This window comes from Drosophila nasuta, chromosome X (assembly GCF_023558535.2).
Source record: "Drosophila nasuta strain 15112-1781.00 chromosome X, ASM2355853v1, whole genome shotgun sequence".
NCBI classification, from domain to species: domain Eukaryota; kingdom Metazoa; phylum Arthropoda; class Insecta; order Diptera; family Drosophilidae; genus Drosophila; species Drosophila nasuta.
The window spans coordinates 30,094,082-30,115,313 of record NC_083459.1 but is presented as its reverse complement, the minus strand read 5'-3'; the positions used below and the strand labels follow the sequence as shown (position 1 = coordinate 30,115,313).

The following is a 21,232-nucleotide window of genomic DNA, read 5'->3' as shown; positions in this document are numbered from 1 at the left end:
TGTGTTGCTTTTAATCGATAAGCTCTGTGCAGCGCGCAGTGTGGCCGATTTGAAAATATACCAAATAAATAAATGAATTCAACAATAGTGGTTTTGAGCATATGTAGTTATAATAATATATTTAAATACACTTTAAAGGCTGTCTTGTAGTTAATTTTAAGCATGCAAACATAGCGCAATGCTAGTTTGATTTATCGATAACAGCACAAGTACATACTCTATAGCATTTGCTGTTGCCTAAATAGTGGCATACAAAATATTATTTAAAATTGTATAATTACCCTCTCTTCATTCAATGCTTTCCATTCAATGTTGCCATGCAAATATACCGCAAAGTTATTTTGATTTATCGATAGCGCGCAAAATACTTTCAATTTTATTGGTATTTTGTGTGATCAGCTGTTGCTGCTGTTGAGCGGTACTAGCACGTGTTGGCAGAGCTGGCAACACACACAGTACATATATTTACACCTTATTTGGCTGTTTGTTTTGTTGGTGGTGTTGTTGCGCGGCGTCGTTAACCGGTAATTCGCATATATACTCTAAACTATACACACATACACACACACACAAAATGGGAAAAAACAAGCGCAATGCAAAGCACAAAGCTACGCCGCAGCCATCAAGTGAGCATAACAACAATAACGGTATACGCATACCAAAATTGCCCGATAAGGATCGCCGGCAATTGAATCAGCTGGCACAAAGTGCACTCGACATACTGCAAAAGATGCCAACGAACCCCAACGAAGAGTGGAAGAACTATGTAGAAGTGCAACGGGTACTCGAATCGATGATGCAGCTCGAGAGGCCGCTGCAACGTTGCGCCTTCCCACCCAACCACAGCAATGTGAATGACAAGGCGCGTCTGGCCAAAATGCAGTCGTTCAACGAATGGGCCAAAGCGGGCGGTGTGCTCAGTGATGCTGTGGAAATTGCCATATTCCCCGGCTATGGGCTGGGACTGCGGGCCACACGTGACATTGAGGCCGGCGAGCAGGTGTTGAGCGTGCCCAGGCAACTGATGTTCTCCGAGGAGCACTTATCGGAAGCGGAACGCAACATCTACAGCAGCCTGCCGCAATTGACCAATTTGAATTTGTCGTATGCGTTGGTCATTGAGAAGATGCGCGGTGCCGCCAGCTCATGGTATCCATACATCAATACGCTGCCTGCCCTGTACAACACTGTGCTGTACTTTAGCGTGGAGCAGATGCAACAGCTGCGAGGCACTTCAGTCTGCTCGGCGGCACTGCGTCAATGCCGCGTCGTTGCCCGGCAATACATCACGATGTACAAGTGCGCCTACATTCAGCCCAAGGGCAGCGTGGATGCCTCGGTCGCCTCCATGGCCAGTTTGTTTACCCAGTTTGGTCTCTGCTACGATCTCTACAGGTGAGTGCATGCATTCATTATTTTACTACTGCAGTTGGTTTGTGTCGTTGATAACCACAAATTGAATTACATGCCATGGTTTGTGTCTTAGCTTAACCAATATTATTTTCAATAGCCAAAGTTCGAATTTATTGCAAACCTTTATTTTTATTTAACAAGGCATATTTAGAATAATGTTGATAATTTCTCAATTTGTACGTAAATTGCAATATGATTATTGTTTTAAAATTTTGACACCTTAAATGCAGCTGTTTGTCTGATCTGTTTAAATTCACATAATGATTTGAATTTCATCTTTTGTTTTTGTTCCAATTACCTCGAAAACTTTTGCAATTATTTCGTATAGCGCTTGTTGTAATCTCTGTCGATTTATGAACACTTTTATACTGTTTTCGATATTTTTAAAGTTCTTTTTGAATATTATAGTCTTTTCAATTAGCAGATTAGTTGAATGATGAAGCAAATTTTGATTGATACGATGATAAATGAGAGATAAATAAATATATGATAATTATGACAGATTGTAGTTGAATCGTAATTCATTATAGAAACTTAGGTGTTGAAAATTTTGTAATTAAATGAAATATTCATACAAGTTGACAGCTGATGGTTATTTAGTTAATTTTAATAATAAAATGCCAAAATTATATAGATTTTTTAATAGTGACAAGGTTGGAAGACGCATTTCATGATGCGGATTGGTGAAAATAAAATAGACTGTAGTCGAAAACTGACGATTTATATATTAGCTATATATAATGTAGTTTTATTATACTTTATGAAAGAAATGAAAGGTTGATTTGATTAGTTTCAAAGACTTTTAAGAGGTCTCTCATAATATTAAGAGAACTATTCCCAATACTCACTTCAATCTTTGTTTCTTCTTATAAAGAATACGCAACTATTGAATGATAATAATTTTCCAGGTTAATGCTTTTCCCCGTCTAAAATTACAGCTGGCAGTTGGCATATGGAAACCTTGAAAAGATTGAACATTTTGCAAGATTGCGTGCGGTTTCTTCATTCTGCATTCTTCTGTCTGTTGTGTTTGTTGTGCTTGGTTTTTATTTTTAAACACACGCTCGCCGTGTGTTCAAATTCACTTTTGAAAGGCGGTCTGTGATTTCTTGGATAGTGTTTTCATTTCATTTCCCATTCCATGATTTGAAGTTTTGTTTGTTTTACTACACTTTATTCTCATCAAAAAAGAAAACAAAAACGAATACGAAAACAATTTGTAACTTATTTACATGCTTAACTATAGTATTTTTTTTATGTTATATTATTCGTAATATATTATTCATATAATATATTATACACACATATCGTTTTTTCCAGTTTTTTTTTTTGTAGTATTTTTTTTGTTGTTTGGGCACAAAAAAAAATTACAATCATCTGGCTGCTAAGGGGAGAAGAGAAACAGTTATTCAATAAATAATTATAGTACGAGTATTTTTAGCTTTGTATGTAGTATTCTGTGTGTCCGTGTAATATTCTAGTGTTGAGCAATTTTCATTTTGCAGTGCACAAAAATACAAAAAAATATAAATACATTTTGTTGTTTATCGCTTTTGACTTTAGATTGGTTTTTTCGTAACGTTTATTGTCCTCGAAAAGTGTTTCAAATTCCAGACACGAAAATAGTGCAAACATAACCTCGAAATTGAAATACGCACAACTGTACTTTCAACTGTTTTATGTGTGCTTTTTTAGTGCATTTCTTTCATTGCTCTACGAAACCCATTTCCAATACTTTTTTTGTGCCCCTGAAACGCAGTGTTTTTTTCCTTTTTTTGTTTTTGTTTCTCCCTCAACTTGGCTTTACGGGTATATTTTTGTTTATCGTGTTAGATTTTTCATTTCCATTTCACTTTTCTAATTCTAATATTACGTGCCACACATTGTGAGTTGAGCTTAAAGTCTAAGTATTTATGTACGAGCTATAAGTTTGTTGGCAAACTGTTCTACAAACTGAATTTACCAAGCAAATTTAATTCAAATGAGACGAAGAAGTAATCTTAGGAATTCTTGTTCCTTTGATTCTAGAAGTCGTTTCTCTTTGATCATCCTGGATTTTGTCCTCTGCTCGATTCTTTTGTCATATTCGGCTTGGACTTAACCTCACAAACTTTTTTATCGTTTTAACTTATCAGTTTTCTGTTATCTTTTCTTCTTCATTGTTTATTTCCCTGTTAGATTCTCTCCATATTTTTCCTTGTTTCCGATTGACTTTGAGTTTCTTGTCGTTTTACTTATCATTTGCTTTTTTCGATAACTTTTCACTCCTCGTTTATCGATTTGTTCTTTATATGCTTCTTTTTAACTTTTCTTTTCGTATTTCTCTTAGCTAGATTTTCTCCCATTCGTAAGTTCAATTTGTAGACCAGTTTTCAACATTCAATTGTAGCTGTAGTAATTTATTCTTTACCACATTTCTTGCACAAAAAAAAATACACATTCACAAAAAAATTGTTGTCTTAGCCTAATTAATCAACTAACACTGCGATTTTTAATGTTAATACATAGATTTCTGTTTCTGCTTCGTCCGTAGCTGCTCTTTGCGTTTCTTCGTTGCTTTCCCTCGTTTCTCTACTTTTGTGCTGTTTTCTTTTTTCTCTTTGCTATCTTCTTTCTGATCACTACTTTTATCTTCTGTGCTTACCTGTTTTCTTTTGTCGTGTTCTGCTTCTTTCTGTTCTTCTTTTTATCACTTCTCTGTTCTATTATCTCTTACGCACTTCTCCTTCAACCTGTCTCTGCTTTTCTCTTTCCAGTTCATTCTAAAATTCCTGTACTTCTCTCTGCACTTCCCTTTGGACTTCACTTTACGAATTTGTCTTGGCAATTTCTTTGCATTTCTCTCTACACTTTTCTCTACACTTCTCTCTTCCATTTTCTCTACACTTCTCTCTCCACTTCTCTCTTCCTTGAGAAAATTCTCTACACTTCTCTCTCCACTTCTCTCTGCACTTCTGTCTACACTTCTCTCTCCACTTCTCTCTACACTTCTCTCTCCACTTCTCTCTGCACTTCTGTCTACACTTCTCTCTCCACTTTTCTCTACACTTCTCTCTGTACTTCTCTTAGCTCTTTACTCTGCACTTTTCTCTACACTTCTCTCTGCATTTCTCTTCCCACTTCTCTCTGCATTTCTCTTCCCACTTCTCTCTGCACTTCTGTCTACACTTCTCTCTGCACTTATCTCTGCATTTTTCTCCCCACTTTTCTCTACACTTCTCTCTTCCATTTTCTCTACACTTCTCTCCCCACTTCTCTCTGCACTTCTTTCTACACTTCTCTCTTTACTTTCCTCTGCACTTCCCTTTACAATTTGCTTTGCTGATTTCTCTCCACTTCTCTTACCTGTTTCCTCTGTACTTCTTTATACTTTTCTTTTCACTTCTCTCTTTACTTCTTTTGCACATTTCACTCTACTCTTATGCCAGCTCTTTTCTCTACACTTCTGTATATTCTTCTCTATGCTTTCTTCTGTTCTTCTCTAAACTTTTATCTGCTCTTCACTACTCACTTCTCTACACTTTGCTTTCTGCACTTCTTTAACTTCTCGCGTATATATATGTATATATATGTTTTTATTTATAATAGTTACGTTATTTGTATATATATAAATCTTGGCCTAAACTTGGATCGATAGCGCTACATAGTAAGTGTGTGTGTGAGTGTGTGGAGGGGCAATGTTTGGGGAGGTGTTGGATGGACAAAACCTAGAACCTTAATTATCGAATGATTTACGCAGCGTATCGAATAGATATTCCTGCACCTCGGGCGAATTGGGATCCATGGTGTTGAGCTTCTGATGGGCGCTGCGCAGTGTTAATGCCAGTGAGCCGACGCCACGCCCACTAGCCAACGCCCCCGCTGTCGCAGTCGCTGTTGCTGTCGCCGTCGCAGCCGCTGTTGTTGCTGCTGCTGCTGTTGGTGTTGGTGTTAATGCTGTCAGCGAGTTGTTGCAAGAGCTGAGCGCGTTGAGGAGCGAGCTGCTTTGTCGTTGCAACAACTGGTGCTGATGATGGGCGTGAATGGGCGTGTTGCACGACACGGTGGCAATGCCCAAGGTGTGGCAACTGTTGCTGCTGCTGTTGCTGCCGCTACCACTGCCATTGTTGTTGTTGTTGCTGTTGTTGTGGTTGTTGCCACTGTTGCCACTGCTGACAACCAACTCCTCCATGTGCTGACGCAGCGACGAGCGACGTGAAATGCCGCTCGATGGCGCCAACTGTGGCAACTTGCTCTTCATCGCATTGTAGGTCTTCAGGTAGCTGGACTTGCGACGTCGATGCTGCTTCCAGCGGCACACCACAAAGATGACCATCAGAGTGCCCAGCGAAGTCAGCACAATGGCCGCACTTGCCACAATCGCTGACTTGATGCCTTGCGGCATGCTCGCATACAAACTGCCCAAATGATGTTGCTGCTGCTGTTGCTGTTGCTGCGACATCAATGTGGCTGCCGCTGCAGCTGGACTGCGATGGAATCCGTGTCCGGACAACTCCAAGTCAAGGAGATCGTGTGCACGCGCCACCTCGTTCTCAATGGTATCGATGACATCGCTGTTATCGATGCTGGGCAGCAATTTCGTTAGATTGCCATTGCTGCTCAGATCGATGTCGATGGTGTTGATGATTGCTGTGTTGCTGTCCTGTTGCTCCTGCGAGCTGCTTCCCGCATTGCTGTTGTCGAGCAACAAACGCGGCGGTGGCAAATAGTAAGCACTGCGTTTATCCTCTCTTTCTCCACCTCCAGCTCCTCCTCCTCCGTTGGCGTTGCGAGCAACTGTTGATGTTGCCAGCGAAGCCAACGCTAGACTTTTCCACGATGGAAAGAAGCCAAGCGACTTTTCACCACGCTGTTGCTGTTGGGATGTTTGGGTGGCGGCCAAGTGGGCTGATGATGTTTGGGCATAGGCGGGGCCTGTATATTGATAAAAAACAAACGACAAGAAATGGCAGTGTTGTAGCATTTATCGATTATTTATCGGTGTGTGTGTGTGTGTTTGTTTGTTTGTTTGTGTTTTGTGCGGCGGTTGCAGCGAGCTGTGGCGTTGTGTGTGCGTTGGTACCGTTGGCAGTAAGGGCATATTTGCTAGCTATGTTATCGATAATGTGTTATCGCTTTCCCAAAGCCCTAATATATTAGTACATATTTTAATTGGTATGTTATCGATAGTAACAATTTAATCTTAACTCAAGATTCAAAGCAATTTTATGCAATTATCGATTAATTATCGATAATTATAATCGATAATTGACATATTACATTTAATGCAGTTCGCAGTTGGCTCTGTCAATTATAGAAAAATTGTTGACTTATCGATAAATAATTGTTCCAGATTTATCGATAAAATATCGATAATTGTCCAAGTAAGTTTCTCCATTTAATATGGAATATTTAATTTAATGCAGTTCGCAGTTGGCTCTGTCAATTATAGTAAAATTGTTGACTTATCGATAAATAATTGTTCCAGATTTATCGATAAAATATCGATAATTGTCCAAGTAAATTTCTCCATTTAATATGGAATATTTAATTTAATGCAGTTTGCAGTTAGCTCTGTCAATTATAGTAAAATTGTTGACTTATCGATAAATAATTGTTCCAGATTTATCGATAAATTATCGATAATTGTCCAAGTAAATTTCTCCATTTAATATTTCATTTAATGCAGTTTGCTCTGCCAATTATAGCACAATTATAAATTTTTCGATAAATAGTTGTATAGTATAGTATTTTTCGATAAATTGTCAATTTGGTCAGCGAATTGGCCGTTAATTTGTTTGATTTGTGTGTAAGCGAACGCTTGTAGTACTACAACCGATTACCCGTTATCGATAACTGACCAAAACCTATTGAAATATGCGCATCATTGCCAGCGTTTACTTACGTGTGCATTTTGGCGTGTCGAGCTGCTGTCGCTAGGAACGACAACGAAAAACCACAACATCAACAACAACAAGACGACACAGAAACGGATACAATCGATAACTAGAAGCGATATCGATAGCGATAGCGATAACTAAAGAGGAAGTGGCAACAGCTCGACACGCCCATCTGCAAAATGCTGCAACCGCCGCCGCTTACTGCAACTGTCGCCGGCGCTGCTCGCGCTGACGCTGTCGCTGACGTCGCAGACGCAATGCCGTTATTGTACCTCGATTGCCAGTTGCACTGTTATCGGTGATATCGGCAACATCGACACTGACACCGCTATCGTTCGGCTCGATGTCAATGATGGAGGTGAAATAGCTGGAACCCTGCGAATCCGTTTTGATCTCATCCGGTTTCACGCTCTTCAAGTCTATCAAATTGAAATGCGGAAAATTCTCAAATGCCGTCACAATATCCATGTTATCCTGCAGCACAACCTTCTGTCCCGGATAGAAACGCGAATGCTCATCGCCGCTGAGTATCGTCGATAGATGCAACTGACTCGAGCCACGTTTGCGATGCTCAATCAATTCCTCCAGCGTCATGTTCCGTTGCTCGAGCACCTTGAACAGCCGATTGCCCGATCGTCGATCCTCGATCAGTTCGAGCAGATCGGTACGATCATCCACATCGTCCAGCAACACCAACGGAGGCAGCGATTGCTCCGGTCGCTGGCGCGTTGCTGGCGTGGGCGGTGGCGGTGGTAGGCGTGACTGATGTGTGTTGCTCTCGACCTCGTCGAAGAAGTTCTCCAGCTCATCGTTGCCATCGAGCAACTGTTGCTCCTCGCTGCTGTTGCCAGTGTTGCTGTTGCTGCTGCTGCTGCTGCTGATGGCGTGTGTTGCTGCTGTGCTGGGCACTGCTGCCGACTCGGAGCTGACCACATTCTCGGCCAGCTCGAGTTCCACATCCTCGATGCTCTCCACAGAGTTGCGTTCGTAGTTGTGGCCAATGAAATTGTCTCGCAGACGCTTGGTTGTTTCTCTGCTAGGGTTGCCAGAGTTGCCAAGGCTGCTGCTAAGGTTGACAGTGTGGCCAGAGTTGCTGCTAGGGTTGCCAGAGTTACCGCTTGGGTTGCCAGAGTTGCTGTCAGCATTGCTGTTGCTGCTGCTGTACACAGAGTTGCTGCTGCCCGAGTTGCCTGTGTTGCCAGTGTTGCTGTTGTTGGGTGTGCGATATTTAGTCACTGGCTCGCTGTAATCTTGATCCTGTTCTTGCTCTTCCTCAGCCTCATCGACTTCATCATCTGCTGCTGCTGTTGCCGCCATTGTTGTTGTCTCCAGCTCAGCAGCAATGGCTGCTGTGGTCGTTGCTGCCGCTGCTGTTGTTGTTGTTGTTGTTGTCGTTGTTGTGGCTGCCGTGGACTTAAACAATGCTGGCGGCTTTAAAGTCGAACGCAATTGCTGTCGCTTTTTGTACAGCGGCAATCGTGTTGTTGTTGTCGTTGTCGTTGTACTGGTTGCCGTCGCAACAGCAGCAACCGTTGGCGGCGTGCGTCGCGTTGTGCTGCCGTCGCGCGATGAGCTGCCAAACAATTTGAAGCGCTGCAATGCTGGCAATTTGCTCGGCTTCGGCTTCAACTGGAAATCCTCTTGATGTTGCTGCTGCAATTGTGGTTGCTGTTGTGTGTCTGTGTCGTGTTCATTGCCCAGAAAAGCAGCGGGAATGCGACGCACCAACAATTTGTTGCCGCTTTGTGCCGTTGCCTTGGTCTCGTAGTTGGTCAGACTGACGACAGGTGGCGCCACTGCTGTTGTTTGCAATGCGAGCAATGCATTTTGTTTGCCCTTGAGCAAATCATCCAGCGACAGATTCTTCTGTTGCAATATTTCGCTTAAACTCAAGCCACCCGAATTCTTCAGAATATTTTTCAGATCAACCGGCGATTTGTTGTTGTTATTGTTGCTGGCAGCAGTTGCTGTTGCTGTTGCTGTGGTTGGTGTTGCTGCTTCTGCTGTTGGTGTTGCTTCCAGTGCATCCTGCTTCTTGGCCTGTCCATAAGGACGTCGATAGGCTTTGCTGTTGTTCACAGCTGCTGCCGTCGCTTGTTGTTGTCGCTGTCGTTCCCTTTCGCGTTCACGTTCACGCTCCAATGCCGCCATCGGCTCTCGAATGCTTGGCAATTGTTGTTTGCGTCGCTGTTGCTGTTGCTGCTGCTGTTGCTGTGGCTGCTGCTGTTCATCCTCGACATGGCCACGCCAATAGTTGCTGCCGCCAGTTGCTTCGGCCTCATCGTTGGCGCCCATCGTTGCCAGCGGCAATTGCGGACGTCGCTTGCGCTTCATGCCGCCAATGGCGGCGCCTGGTCGACGTCGTCCAGCTGCAGTTGCTGCTGCTGCTGCGGCTGCTGCTGTTGCAACAGTTTCCGGCGTCGATTTGCCATCGTCGACAATGAGCGAGACACCCGTTTGTAGCAGCTGCTGCAACGGAAACGAAATGCGAAAAAAAAAACAAAAGACCATATCAGCATGTGAGGAAATAACTCAGCACTCATTGGTTGGGGAGGGGGGAGTTGAGGGGAGATGAGGAATGTGTGTGTGCCACTGAGATTTATGAAGCTCGGTTAGCGCGTGGACAACGCTTGACTTCATTGATTGATGGACTCCACTGATTGATGGCAGCTGCCCGCCTCCCCGCCTGCCCAACTCCTGGCTCTGTGTGCGTGCTTCATTCGCATCAATTGGACATTACGTGTGCGGCAGCGTGCCACAAGAGGGTTGCCACTAAAGTTTTTACAGTTGTCTGCTTAATCTTTTATGACAATCCCAGTGTGCAAAGCAGATACAACAGAGATTTGCTGATAAAGAGCTTTCGCTCTTCAAATTATACAATTGCAAGCTAGTGTTGTGTAAATACTGTTCTTTTAGGTGAACATGTTCACTTGTTCTTTTTTTTTAAAAGAGTCAACTCACTCATATTGCTCACTTGCTCATTGTTCATTGCTCAGTTGCTCATTGCTCAGATGTTCAGTTGCTCACTGGTTGTTCAGTGCATTACCAAGCCAATGAGCACTGCATCTCAACGACTTTTCAAAAATAGATTATGTTACATATTTCATTTTCAAACTTATCGATATTTCTACGTTTTAATTTGTGGCAACACTTTTGCTCCCCTTCCTTGGGCATTTAAAAATAGTTAAATAAAATCCATCATAGATAATTGAATTGAGCAAGTGAACAAGTGAACAAAAAAGGAAGGAACATATTCGCTCGCTCAGTTGAGTGAACAACTCTTTTTTGTTCACTCACTCATGAGCAACCCAACACTATTGCAAGCGTATTTTATTTACATCAAAACTAAGCGAACTTTATGAATACATTTTTTTTATGTATTTATCAAAAGAGTAGCTAAACTTCTAGGCTGAATAATAAATAACAAACCAATTTCATAATAACCAAAATTACATTTTAAGTAAATCTTAAAAATCTTTCATTAAGTGGAAGATTGTTACATTTTTTTTGGTATCTTTCAAATTTACGTTGGCCAACTTATTTAGTTTTCTATTGAAAAGTATCTTCCAGTCGTTTTGTAATAATTATGTATTAATGTTAGTTTTTTGTTTATGACCGAAGAGTTTTATATTTTTTTGGCCTACAGAAAATGTATGTAATAAGCAGAAGGAGGCATCTTCGACCCTATGAAATATATATTCGTGATGAGCGTTAACAGCTGTAGAAAGTTATTTAAAAAATACTTTTGTATGGGGTCTTGTTGCCTTGGCTTTCATTAAAAATGGATAGCGGGTATCTCACAGTCGAGCACACTCGACAATATGAATATTTTGCACTTCTTTCATTTGAATTCCCAATTTAAGTTTGTACTAATTGAATTTTCAATTAAACCATTTGCAGTTGAATATTAAAGAATATTTCGTTTTCTTTTATCAACTCTTTAAATTGTGAATAAATTTAATTTATACATTTTTCATTCCATATTTGCCGATCTTCTCGCGCAGCCCTCGCTCTTTTTGTTCTTTTGTCTGCCTGCGCCAGTAAAGTTCATAAATTATTAAGTAATTCATAACAGGAAAAGTGGTCAGAATGGTCGAAGGATTGTTCTCATTTATGCATGGCGATAAGCTCGACTGAATTGTAGACAGTTCTGGCTTAACAACTCTCCTCATTGCCAATCTCCATTTTCTATATTGTATTGCAAATCAGCATTATTGGTCGATAGCACTTTGATTTAAGAACTCTACCGATTATAGATTTCAATAATTTGAACATGAATATAATATATTATGGACTTAAGAACATCGAATTTTATAAGAAAACTTTTCAGCAAATATTTTTGATTATTGATTATTGAGTTTTTCATTATTGCTTATTGATTTTAGTTAACTGCTTTTTAAAGCGTTATCTACACCGTTGGAATTGAGTTGCTACTAAAATGTTGTTTATCGAATGCCTGTCAAAATGTGCTAAAAGTACAATTTTCGCTTGAGGCATCGATTTGAATTTGATACTATAATGTTTTCGAGACACTTCAAACAACACACTCACAGCCAATCAGCTCTGGCTTCTGGCCAGAGTTGCCACCCCCATCTCTCCATCTTCATCTCCATCTCTGCCGCCGTCGCCGTTGCCGTTGCCATAATTAACTTGTACATCTTCGATGAGGAGGAGGCAATAATTGTTAACCAGCAGCCAGGCAGGCAATTAAAGAGCTTTAAACAACGAAAGAGATGGCAACACTGGCAGAAAGAGAGCGAGAGCGAGAGAGAGAGAGAGAGCAGGGAAGTGATAGATAGAGTTTGCGATGGGCTGTCAAAATGTGACTGCAGGCGCTTTTGTGTTCACGTAATTAATTTTCAATTTAGCGCCCGTCCAGCTACCCTTTTTCACTTCCCCTCCCTTTGCTCTTAGTTTGACACAGAGTTGCCACCCTGTGCCACTGTGATGATGTCTGGCGAAGAAGTGCAAAAGGCAGCTGATGTTTGTGCGGAGCATAATGATTATTATTGTGCGATGATGACGACGATGATGTTGTTGGTTGTTGGTTGGCATCGAACATGCTCAAAGCTCCCTCGAGCTGACAGAGTAATTGGCTCGAGCCATTCAATGCCACAGCGCACAACTCTTTTTGTCCACCCCCCTCTTTACCTCCCTTCCCCTTTCCGCTCCCCTTTACAATCGATGCAACTCTGATTTTACCATTCCACGTGAACTTTCCGACTCGCTAATCAGTCTAATGCAAATGTCGATTTATGCATTTATGAATCACTTCCATACATATATACAAATGTGTATGTGTGTGTGTATGTAGGTGTGTGTGTGTGTATGTGTGCTGTCTGCGGTTTGGCTTGGCAACTCACATTAATGAAATCGATAGGTGGCTTCTTTTTACTTTTTACTCTATCCCATCGAATGTATTCCCATTGGGTAGCTCGATTGATTGATTACTAATTATATACAACTGTGAACTTTGAAATAGCAATTAACAATTATAATAAAAATTGTCGAAATATTTAAAGATATTTACATTAATTAACTAAATTTTGTCTCGAAGTTTCGTTCATAATAGTATTTTTCAACTGCTATTTCAAAGTTCACAGCTGCACGTTAATTATTAAAGCCCTTCAATTTAATAAGGTTTACATTTTTACTTGATTTTGATTATCTTAAAAATGTTACTATTGCTTTGTGGTATTTTAAAATACTTGCATAAAATACTGGCATACAAATCTTTACATGTATTTTATACTAATCTAATATATGTGAACTATGAACTGAGAAAATTATCTTCAGAAAGTTTCTTTATTGAAACACTAATTATAATATGTATTTCACTATCTTTCTATATTATTTCTACCAAAAATTCGTTTGCTTTAGTGCATTAATTTCGTTCATCTTCGCATTCAGGGTATTTGCAAGTCGTTGCAGCTCTGTTCTCTTCGGTGTCGTGTCGCTTCGTTTCATTAGATGATCACATAGACAAACTCGAATTACCTTAGCGCATTTTCAATTCGAGCACAGTGAAAATAATTAAGCCGAAGGCTAATGACAAAACTAAATTGTTGACGAAAAAGTTGAGCAAACAAAGCGCGGGAAATAACAAAACAACAATGGCAAAAACGAAAAAAAAAAAAAATGAAGAAACAAAACAACGTACTTCACTCATCTCACTCACACTGTTGCTGCTGTCTCTTGTTTACCCTTTTTTTTTGTGGACTGTGAAACTCATTACACAATATGCCAAATGAAACAACAACAACAACAGCGACAGCAACAGCAACGATGTTAGGCAGCTGGTTTGAAAAGTTTTTGCGACAACTGCAAACAATGCAAAAATAATGTTAAATTGAAAACAAACTGCGACCCCGCCCCAAAGCTCAGCGCCCTAGCCTTTGGCTTGGCCCCGCGCTCTCTCTTCCCTCTAAATCTCACTCGCTCTCTCTCTCTCTCTCCCTCACTCACTCTCTCTCTCTCCCTCTGTGCCTTGTGTTTTGAGGAGGAGCCCACGACAAAGTAGACTAGAACAATGAGAAACGCCATAGAAAAGCAGTCCTCGGCTATTGTTGCATAAGCACAGGCGTTGCAACTTGCGGCAGCTTAACTAATAGATACCCTGTAATTGCAGTAGTGAGCAACAAAGTTGAAGGAAATTTCAACTAGGTGGCAACGCTTAGGATATTATATTTCTGTTAAAGACTAACAATTTACTTAGAGATTTCTTCCGAACAACATTTGAAAGAATTCTTTATATTATTTATTTGACTTCTTTCATATCATTAGCTAATTGGCAGTCTCTTTTAACTTTTTAATGTAGATTATTTTCTTTTTATTTGTCTGTTTTATTTTTCTTTAAAGTCTATTCTTTATTTTCCCGCCGTTTAGTTATGCATTTTTATCTGTATTTCTTTCTAATTTTTATATGATTATATCAGGATTTTATCCTGTTTCCATTCTCAATTTGCTTTGAAATATCTTCTACATTTTGTTGTCTTTATTTCTGTACTTCTTTTTTTTTTGTTATCTATTCTTCGCTTGATTGATAAATCTGTCTTCCTTCTTCTAGTATTTACGCTTTTCTAAAGTTTTCGACACATCTTCGAAGATTGTGAAATTCTGAGAAATTCATTTTGTATACGATATCAAATTGTTAGATTGATAAACACATGAAATTTCATAGACTTAGCTCTGCTATTTGCAGAGTTCAATGAGGTTGCTCTTCATCTGTGACATTTCCAGGGTATTTGAAGAGAGCGGGAGAATTTGTGGAAGAAGCTGTGGGGGAGACGCATTTAAACGCATTTCCCAACGAAATCATTTGACTGCGGCGACATGTTTTGTTATCGTCTACCTTTATAAATGGATGGATGGATGGATGGATGAAAGGATGGATAGATGGATGGATGACTAACTGCTACGTTAACTGAGACACACACACACACATACAGAGGCAGTCAACGAGGCAGCCACAGTCGAAAGCAAAAGCATTGCTTGCTTGGCCTTTGTTCGTCTCCTTGTCATTGCCTGTTAGGGAGGACAGCGAGGCGCCCTTTGAGCCTGGTTTTTCAATTTGGCCAAGTTTGGTTTTCGGAAATTGCATGCATAATGAAGATGGACGTCAATGGCAATCGAATTGTTTCATTCAACGAAAGCTTTTGCCCAAAAGATCCCAATGACAGAAGCCACGCAAATCTCAAACTCAAATTGAGGGCGACCCCCAAGAAGCAGCAGAAGAAGAAGAAAGAAGGGCAAGGGGAAATAAATAGTGTAAGGCTTTAAAATGCAACGTTTGCAAAGTTTGCAGTGCATTAAATCAAACACACACACTGAAAGCGACCTCATCTTTTCCATGTGTGTGTGTTTGTGAGTGCAAGTGTTGATGTGTGTGTGTGTGTGTGTGTGTGTGTGTGTGTGTGTGTGTGTGTGTGTGTGTGTGTGTGTGTGTGTGTGTGTGTGTGTGTGTTTGCGTTGACAGCTATGGTAACACTCTAGAACTTGCCTTGTCAGCAGCAACTACAACAACGACAACAGAGAAATCGCCTTTGGAGAAGTTCCTCGCATAACCTCACTTTTTTTCCGTTTTTCTTTCTTTTTTCACTCTTCTTCTGTTGTTTTTTTGACCCCATTTTTTCAGCAGTAGTCGCCTTGATTTAGCGAGTGAGCAGTTTATTGTCAAACGCAGTTTGTTGCTTGTCGTTTCTTGTGGCGCGTGTGTGTGTGTGTGTGTGTGTGTATGTGTGTGTGTGCAGTCAATAAACGTCAATTTGACGCTGGGCTGCTCATCAATTAGCTATCGATAACATTGCTTTAACGATAACGATGATGACAGCAACACGGCGTGATAGGAAATGTGAGAAGAGTAGACTCTTAAAGAGAGCGAGAGAAAGAGATGTGAGCAAGAAAGTTAAGAGAGAAGAGCAAATTTAAATTCAAATTTAAAATTGTTTATTTGCTTAAATTTTAAAACTTCTTAGCTGTTATATAGTGGAAAGTAAAGTGGAAAGCAGAAACGCATGCGAATTGAAAACTTCCAAAGAGAGGAAAAGAGACGATATAGCCATGTCCGTCTGTATGAACACCTAGATCTCAGAGTCTATAAGATATAGCGCTATTATTTTCGGCACACAGATCAAATTAGTTTCAAATATTTGCCACAATCGACAAAACAAGCTTAATTTTGGAGCTAGAGTCGCGATTTTTTATACATACAATTATAACTATAGTTTTTATTATTCCTGAAAAATTCTATAAGTTATTTAAGAAAGATTTTTGTATAGAAACAAAACCTACTTATTACGGCTCTTAGTTGTCGAGCACACTCAACTGTAGCTTTCTTACTTGTTTTATTTGGTTCTTCAATTTACACGAGAGCAAATATTTGTTTTAGAGATAATAAAAAAATTAAAATAAAATATAATATTACCAAGAAACGAGAGAAAAGATTACAAATTAGTGAATTAAACGCAAAGTAAATAATATGTAGAAATCATGCGAATACTGAGGAAAGCTAGAATCGTTTTTAATCTTCGGCAGAAATGGATAATCGTCAACAAGGTTATGTAGAAAAAAAATTATAGCATAAGCGTTGCCACCTAGTTGAAATCTCCTTCAACTTTGTTGCTTTGTGAAAGGCAAAGTAAAAAGAAGAAGAGTTCAGCTAATGATCTACAACAGTTCGCTGTGTAGAATTGAATTGATTCAAGTGGATAAAGCACAAAGTACAGTCTCAGTGCAGTAGAATCAAAAGCAAAAAGTGCTTCAAACTTTTCTGTTTATTTTTTATTTTATTTTTTATTTTTTTTTTTGGGAGCTGCCATTTTAACGCTTAACTGGCTTCAACTGGCACTTTTGATAACTTTTCTGATAAGTTTTATGCTTTTCTATGGAAATGAAAATATATACTCGCATTTGGCTAACAGAGAGAGAGAGAGAAAGAGAGAAAGAGAGAAAGACTTTTGGCGTGGCGAACTGCAAATGCGGCCCGAAAGACATAATGGCCAATACAAAGGGGCAGCTGGACGGGGGGCGTGGCAGGTAGTCCGGCAACCGCAAAAAGTTGCTTAGCTGCTTGTCGTGATTGTTTGTTGCTGTCGTTGTTGTTGTTGTTGTTGCTCTTGCTCTTGATTTCTAACGGTATCCAGCTCAATGCTACTTCTTCTACTTCAACTCCCCTCCCTACGTTTCTCCCTAGGTTCCCCCTTGCTGCACGACGAAACCTTTTTTAACCACTTCAAACAAGTTGCTGCTTTTCATAATTAAATTGAAAAATTTATGCGCAATTAAATGGAAAACTTTGCTTTGTGGTCCAAAGCCAAGCAAAAAACCGATGCGCACAAAACGAAAAGCGAGAAACGGTGATGCAAAAAAAAAAAAAAAAAAAAGAAAAAAGAAAACATAAAAAACGACAACAGCAACAGAAGAACAAAAACAACACAAAGAAAGCGTCGTCAGAGAATATAAAAGTTAACTTTGTGCTGACCTCTTGAAACCACACTTTTTGTAGTTAGTATTATGCGAACAATTCAAAGCAAACATTTTCTTAATAACCACCAAACACTTAAGTGGAATGATCCTAATCAATGTTTCGAGCAAGGGGAAACTTTCGGTTTAACGTTCGGTTTTACTATAATCTAGAGTTATTTTCATTTAATCTATTCTATTCTACATATATTTATAATGTCTTTACTTCGATATATATTGATCTATTTATTTATTATGTTATGGCAATATTGATTTTTATTTATTAATTTCTCTATTATCGATGTTAAAATCTTTTTATACCCGCTACCCATAGGGTAGAAGGGTATTATAACTTTGTGCCGGCAGGAAATGTATGTAACAGGCAGAAGGAGGCATCTCCGACCCTATAAAGTATATATATTCTTGATCAGCGTCAACAGCCGAGACGATATAGCCATGTCCGTCTGTGTGTCTGTCCGTCCGTCCGTATGAACACCTAGATCTCAGAGACTATAAGAGATAGAGCTATAATTTTTTTTCGACAGCATTTGTTATGTTTGCACGCAGATCAAGTTTGTTTCAAATTTTTGCCACGCCCACTTCCGCCCCCGCAAATCAAAAAAATCGAATAACACGCGTAAATTTAAAGCTAGAGTTGCGAATTTTGGTATATACTATAATTAGTATAGTAGTTATGATTCCTGAAAATTTGATTGCGATCAGATAAAAGTTGTGGAAGTTATTAAAGAAATACTTTTGTATGGGCAAAAACGCCTACTTATAAGGGGTCTTAGTTGCTTTGGCCGACAATCTGGTACATTGTGTCGTCTATGGTATATTTTGAATGGTGTGCTGTATCGATATACCAAACATACCAGTTGGTAGTATTTTTTTTTAGTATTTTCGGTATATTTTGAAAATAATACCGCAATATTTTCCCTTTTTTAAAAATGGGTAGCGGGTATCTCACAGTCGAGCACACTCGACTGTAACTTTCTTACTTGTTTATATCTACATAGGGTAGAAGGGTATTATAACTTTGTGCCGACTGGAAATGGTAGGAAACAGGTAGAACGAGGCATCTCCGACCCTATAAAGTATATATATTCTTGATCAACGTCAACAGCCGAGACGATATAGCCATGTCCGTCTGTCCGTCTGTCCGTATGAACACCTAGATCTCAGAGACTATAAGAGATAGAGCTATAATTTTTTTTCGACAACATTTGTTATGTTTGCACGCAGATCAAGTTTGTTTCAAATTTTTGCCACGCCCACTTCCGCCCCCCGCAAATCAAATAAATCGAATAACAAGCGTAATTTTGATGCTAGAGTTACGAATTTTGGTATATACAATATTTACTACAGTAGTTATGATTCCTAAAAATTTCGTTACGAACAGGTAAAAATTGTTAAAGAAATACTTTTGTATGGGCAAAAACGCCTACTTACAAGGGGTCTGAGTTACTTTGGCTGACAATCTGGTATATTGTGCCGTCTATGGTATATTTTGAATGCGGTACTACATCGATATACCAAATATACCATTTGGTATATTTTTTTAGTATTTTTGAAGTATAATCGGTATATTTTGAGAAAAATACCGCTAAATATATTTCTTTTATTCAAAATGGGTAGCGGATATCTCACAGTCGAGTACACTCGACTGTAGCTTTCTTACTTGTTATATTTGTTTTATTTTTTTCATTTTATGTATTCGTTTGCAGCTATTTGATTTACTTGTTTTCCTTCTTCTACTTTCTGGTGGTAGGTTAACAATCTGGTATATTTTGCAGTTTATGGTATATTTTCAAAATAATAGTATATCGATATACGATATACAGCCTTCGACTTTTTTTATTTTTGTATTTTTGCGGTTATAATTTAGTATATTTGAAGAATAATAATAGAGCACACTCGACTGCTTGTTTTTATTATGATTTTATTTGTTATACCGATATTATTATTAATCTTTATATGTTTCTTTTTGACAGATGGGCGGTCTCCACGGTGATGACACGTCAGAATCTGGTGCCAAAGGAGCAGCAGCCGAGCGAGGACATCTCGGCACTGATTCCGTACTGGGAGATGGCAAACAATCGGCATGGCAAGATCACTTCCTACTATGATAGCGTGACACGTGGCATGGCCTGCACCGCCCAGGAGGCGTGTCGGGCTGGCGAACAGTTCTTCATCTACTACGGCGATCGCTCCAATGCCGATGCCTTGGTGCACAGCGGGTAAGACGAAAGATAAAAGCAGTAGACTCAAAATGAAAATAAACCCGATATGTTTTGTCGTGCAGATTTGTGGACACCAACAATCCAAAGAACTATGTGGAGTTGCGTTTGGGTCTGAGTTTGACGGACAAGCTGAGCAGCCAGCGATCACGTCTGCTTGCCCAGCTGAATATCAACAGCATGCGTGTGCTGCCCGCACCCGAATACATTTCCGGTGAGCTTTTGGCATTCGTGCGGGTGTTCAACATGAGCGGCGACCAGCTGGAGCATTGGTGCAGCAATCTGGAGCGTGCCGTTGACTTGCTGCACATTGATTGTGCCCTCGAAACGGATCTGGAGACACGCACCTGGCAGTACTTGTATCAGCGTTTGAAGCTGCTCATCGGTGTGCTCGAGGCGACGCTCAAGGAGACGGATGAGGTGCAACAGTTGGCCGCATTGCAGTTGCAGGAGGCAGCGAATGATGAGGCGATTGCCAAGCTCGAGATTGATACGATGCTGTTGCAGTATCGTCAGCTGGAGCGTCGCATTCTCAATGACGCGCTGCTCTATGTGCAGGAACGTTTGAAGGTCTAAATGCCAAGGATTTAACTCGTAACTACTCTCTCCCAGTGGCCATGTCAACAGCAACATCAACAGCAACATCAGAGCAACAGCACAATCAATAAACAGTTTTTTTTTTTTTTTAATTTGTTTTAAGAAAGCAGAAATGAAATGAAATCACACGAAAACAAAGCATTATCCTCACTCATTCATGGATATACATATTTATATAAACTATTGTGTAACTAATTTAATTTATTTGCATTCTAATTTATTGTTTAAATTATGCAATTATGCTATGCAAAAGAATTCTTTTTTTTTTTTTTATATAATTAGTCACTAAATTTCGTCATTTAATATTTGTTTTATGTTTGTTTTTCAACTGTGAAATAAAATGCAATAACAAACATTTGCGACGTCCATAAATTATACGAATTTCAGCCTTATTGACGTGGAAAATTGCAGCTGGCAATTGGCCAAAATCGTAATGTCACAACCAAGCGCCAAATCCTTTTGTTCTCATCTGTCTGTGCAAGACGTTGCATACTTTTAGGCGTGTCTTTTCATGCCACTTTAATGGTGGAAAAATGCGCATAACTTCGCCATATCCTGCCGCAGGATGCCGGCACATGACTCGTTCGCATCGCAAGCACAATCTTTATCGATCTGCATCAATAGAATGTGAGCTTATCTAGGAATCCAATACTTGAAAAATTTCGTTCGAAGGGCCGAAGGAAATGCCGAAAAATCATGAAATCCAGGATAACTCACAAACCGCAAGGACGATTTAGATGTCCTTTGGTCAGCTGATAGGTCTAACCAATAGGCCTCGTTTGACATAGGACCCGACAGGATACGCAAGGATACGGCCGAGTTATAGTCAATTTTCTGTACAGATAAAATTCATATTATTTCGGCTCCTGTAAGGACATTCGTCCTTTTTTGTTTCACCTTTCAACATTTCTCGACGATCACTATCTGTGTGCCAAAGGACATCCCTGTCGTCCTTCAAATGACCGAGATAAGGACGATTTTGTGAATTTTAAGCGAATTTTGCATGTTCCCCCCTTAGAAAAATTGAAAGCACAATTTTTAATTTTATACCGAAAATCCTTGAATGCCATTCAATAGTCCTGAGGTCGGTGAGTATAAAAAGGCATATCCTTTTCAAATCGGTCAGGATATGGCCGAGATATA

The 21,232-nt window shown here is 39.8% G+C and overlaps 2 protein-coding genes across 5 annotated transcripts in view; one reads left to right on the top strand and one right to left on the bottom strand.

Annotated features, from left to right (window-relative positions):
- The first annotated feature begins 407 nt into the window (after positions 1–407).
- LOC132795177 (actin-histidine N-methyltransferase) lies at positions 408–20,427 on the top strand. Its single transcript, XM_060805737.1, has 3 exons — positions 408–1,395; positions 19,247–19,492; positions 19,558–20,427. Exons 1-3 carry the CDS (start codon positions 575–577, stop codon positions 20,066–20,068), a joined length of 1,578 nt encoding a protein of 525 aa, XP_060661720.1. The 5' UTR covers positions 408–574; the 3' UTR covers positions 20,069–20,427.
- Positions 3,126–21,232, bottom strand: part of LOC132795176 (serine-rich adhesin for platelets) — a 128,251-nt gene continuing 110,144 nt past the window's right edge. For 2 of the 4 annotated variants that reach the window (XM_060805734.1, XM_060805735.1), the window contains exons 4-5: positions 7,565–9,761; positions 3,126–6,327 (exon numbers count right to left, since the gene is read on the bottom strand). In XM_060805734.1, coding sequence (XP_060661717.1) covers positions 5,129–6,327; positions 7,565–9,761 — 3,396 coding nt within the window. In that variant the 3' untranslated portion in view covers positions 3,126–5,128. Of the gene's footprint in view, positions 6,328–7,297; positions 9,762–21,232 lie in introns of all 4 variants that reach the window. The other 2 variants (XM_060805736.1, XR_009633422.1) reach the window with 2 other exon arrangements.

Excerpts from the sequence above, each read along its gene's own strand:
- LOC132795177 (XM_060805737.1), top strand. The coding sequence starts at position 575 with ATGGGAAAAAACAAGCGCAATGCAAAGCACAAAGCTACGCCGCAGCCA. Across the intron at positions 1,396-19,246 it reads CTCTGCTACGATCTCTACAG|ATGGGCGGTCTCCACGGTGA; the intron begins GTGAGTGCATGC and ends TCTTTTTGACAG. Across the intron at positions 19,493-19,557 it reads GATGCCTTGGTGCACAGCGG|ATTTGTGGACACCAACAATC; the intron begins GTAAGACGAAAG and ends TTTGTCGTGCAG.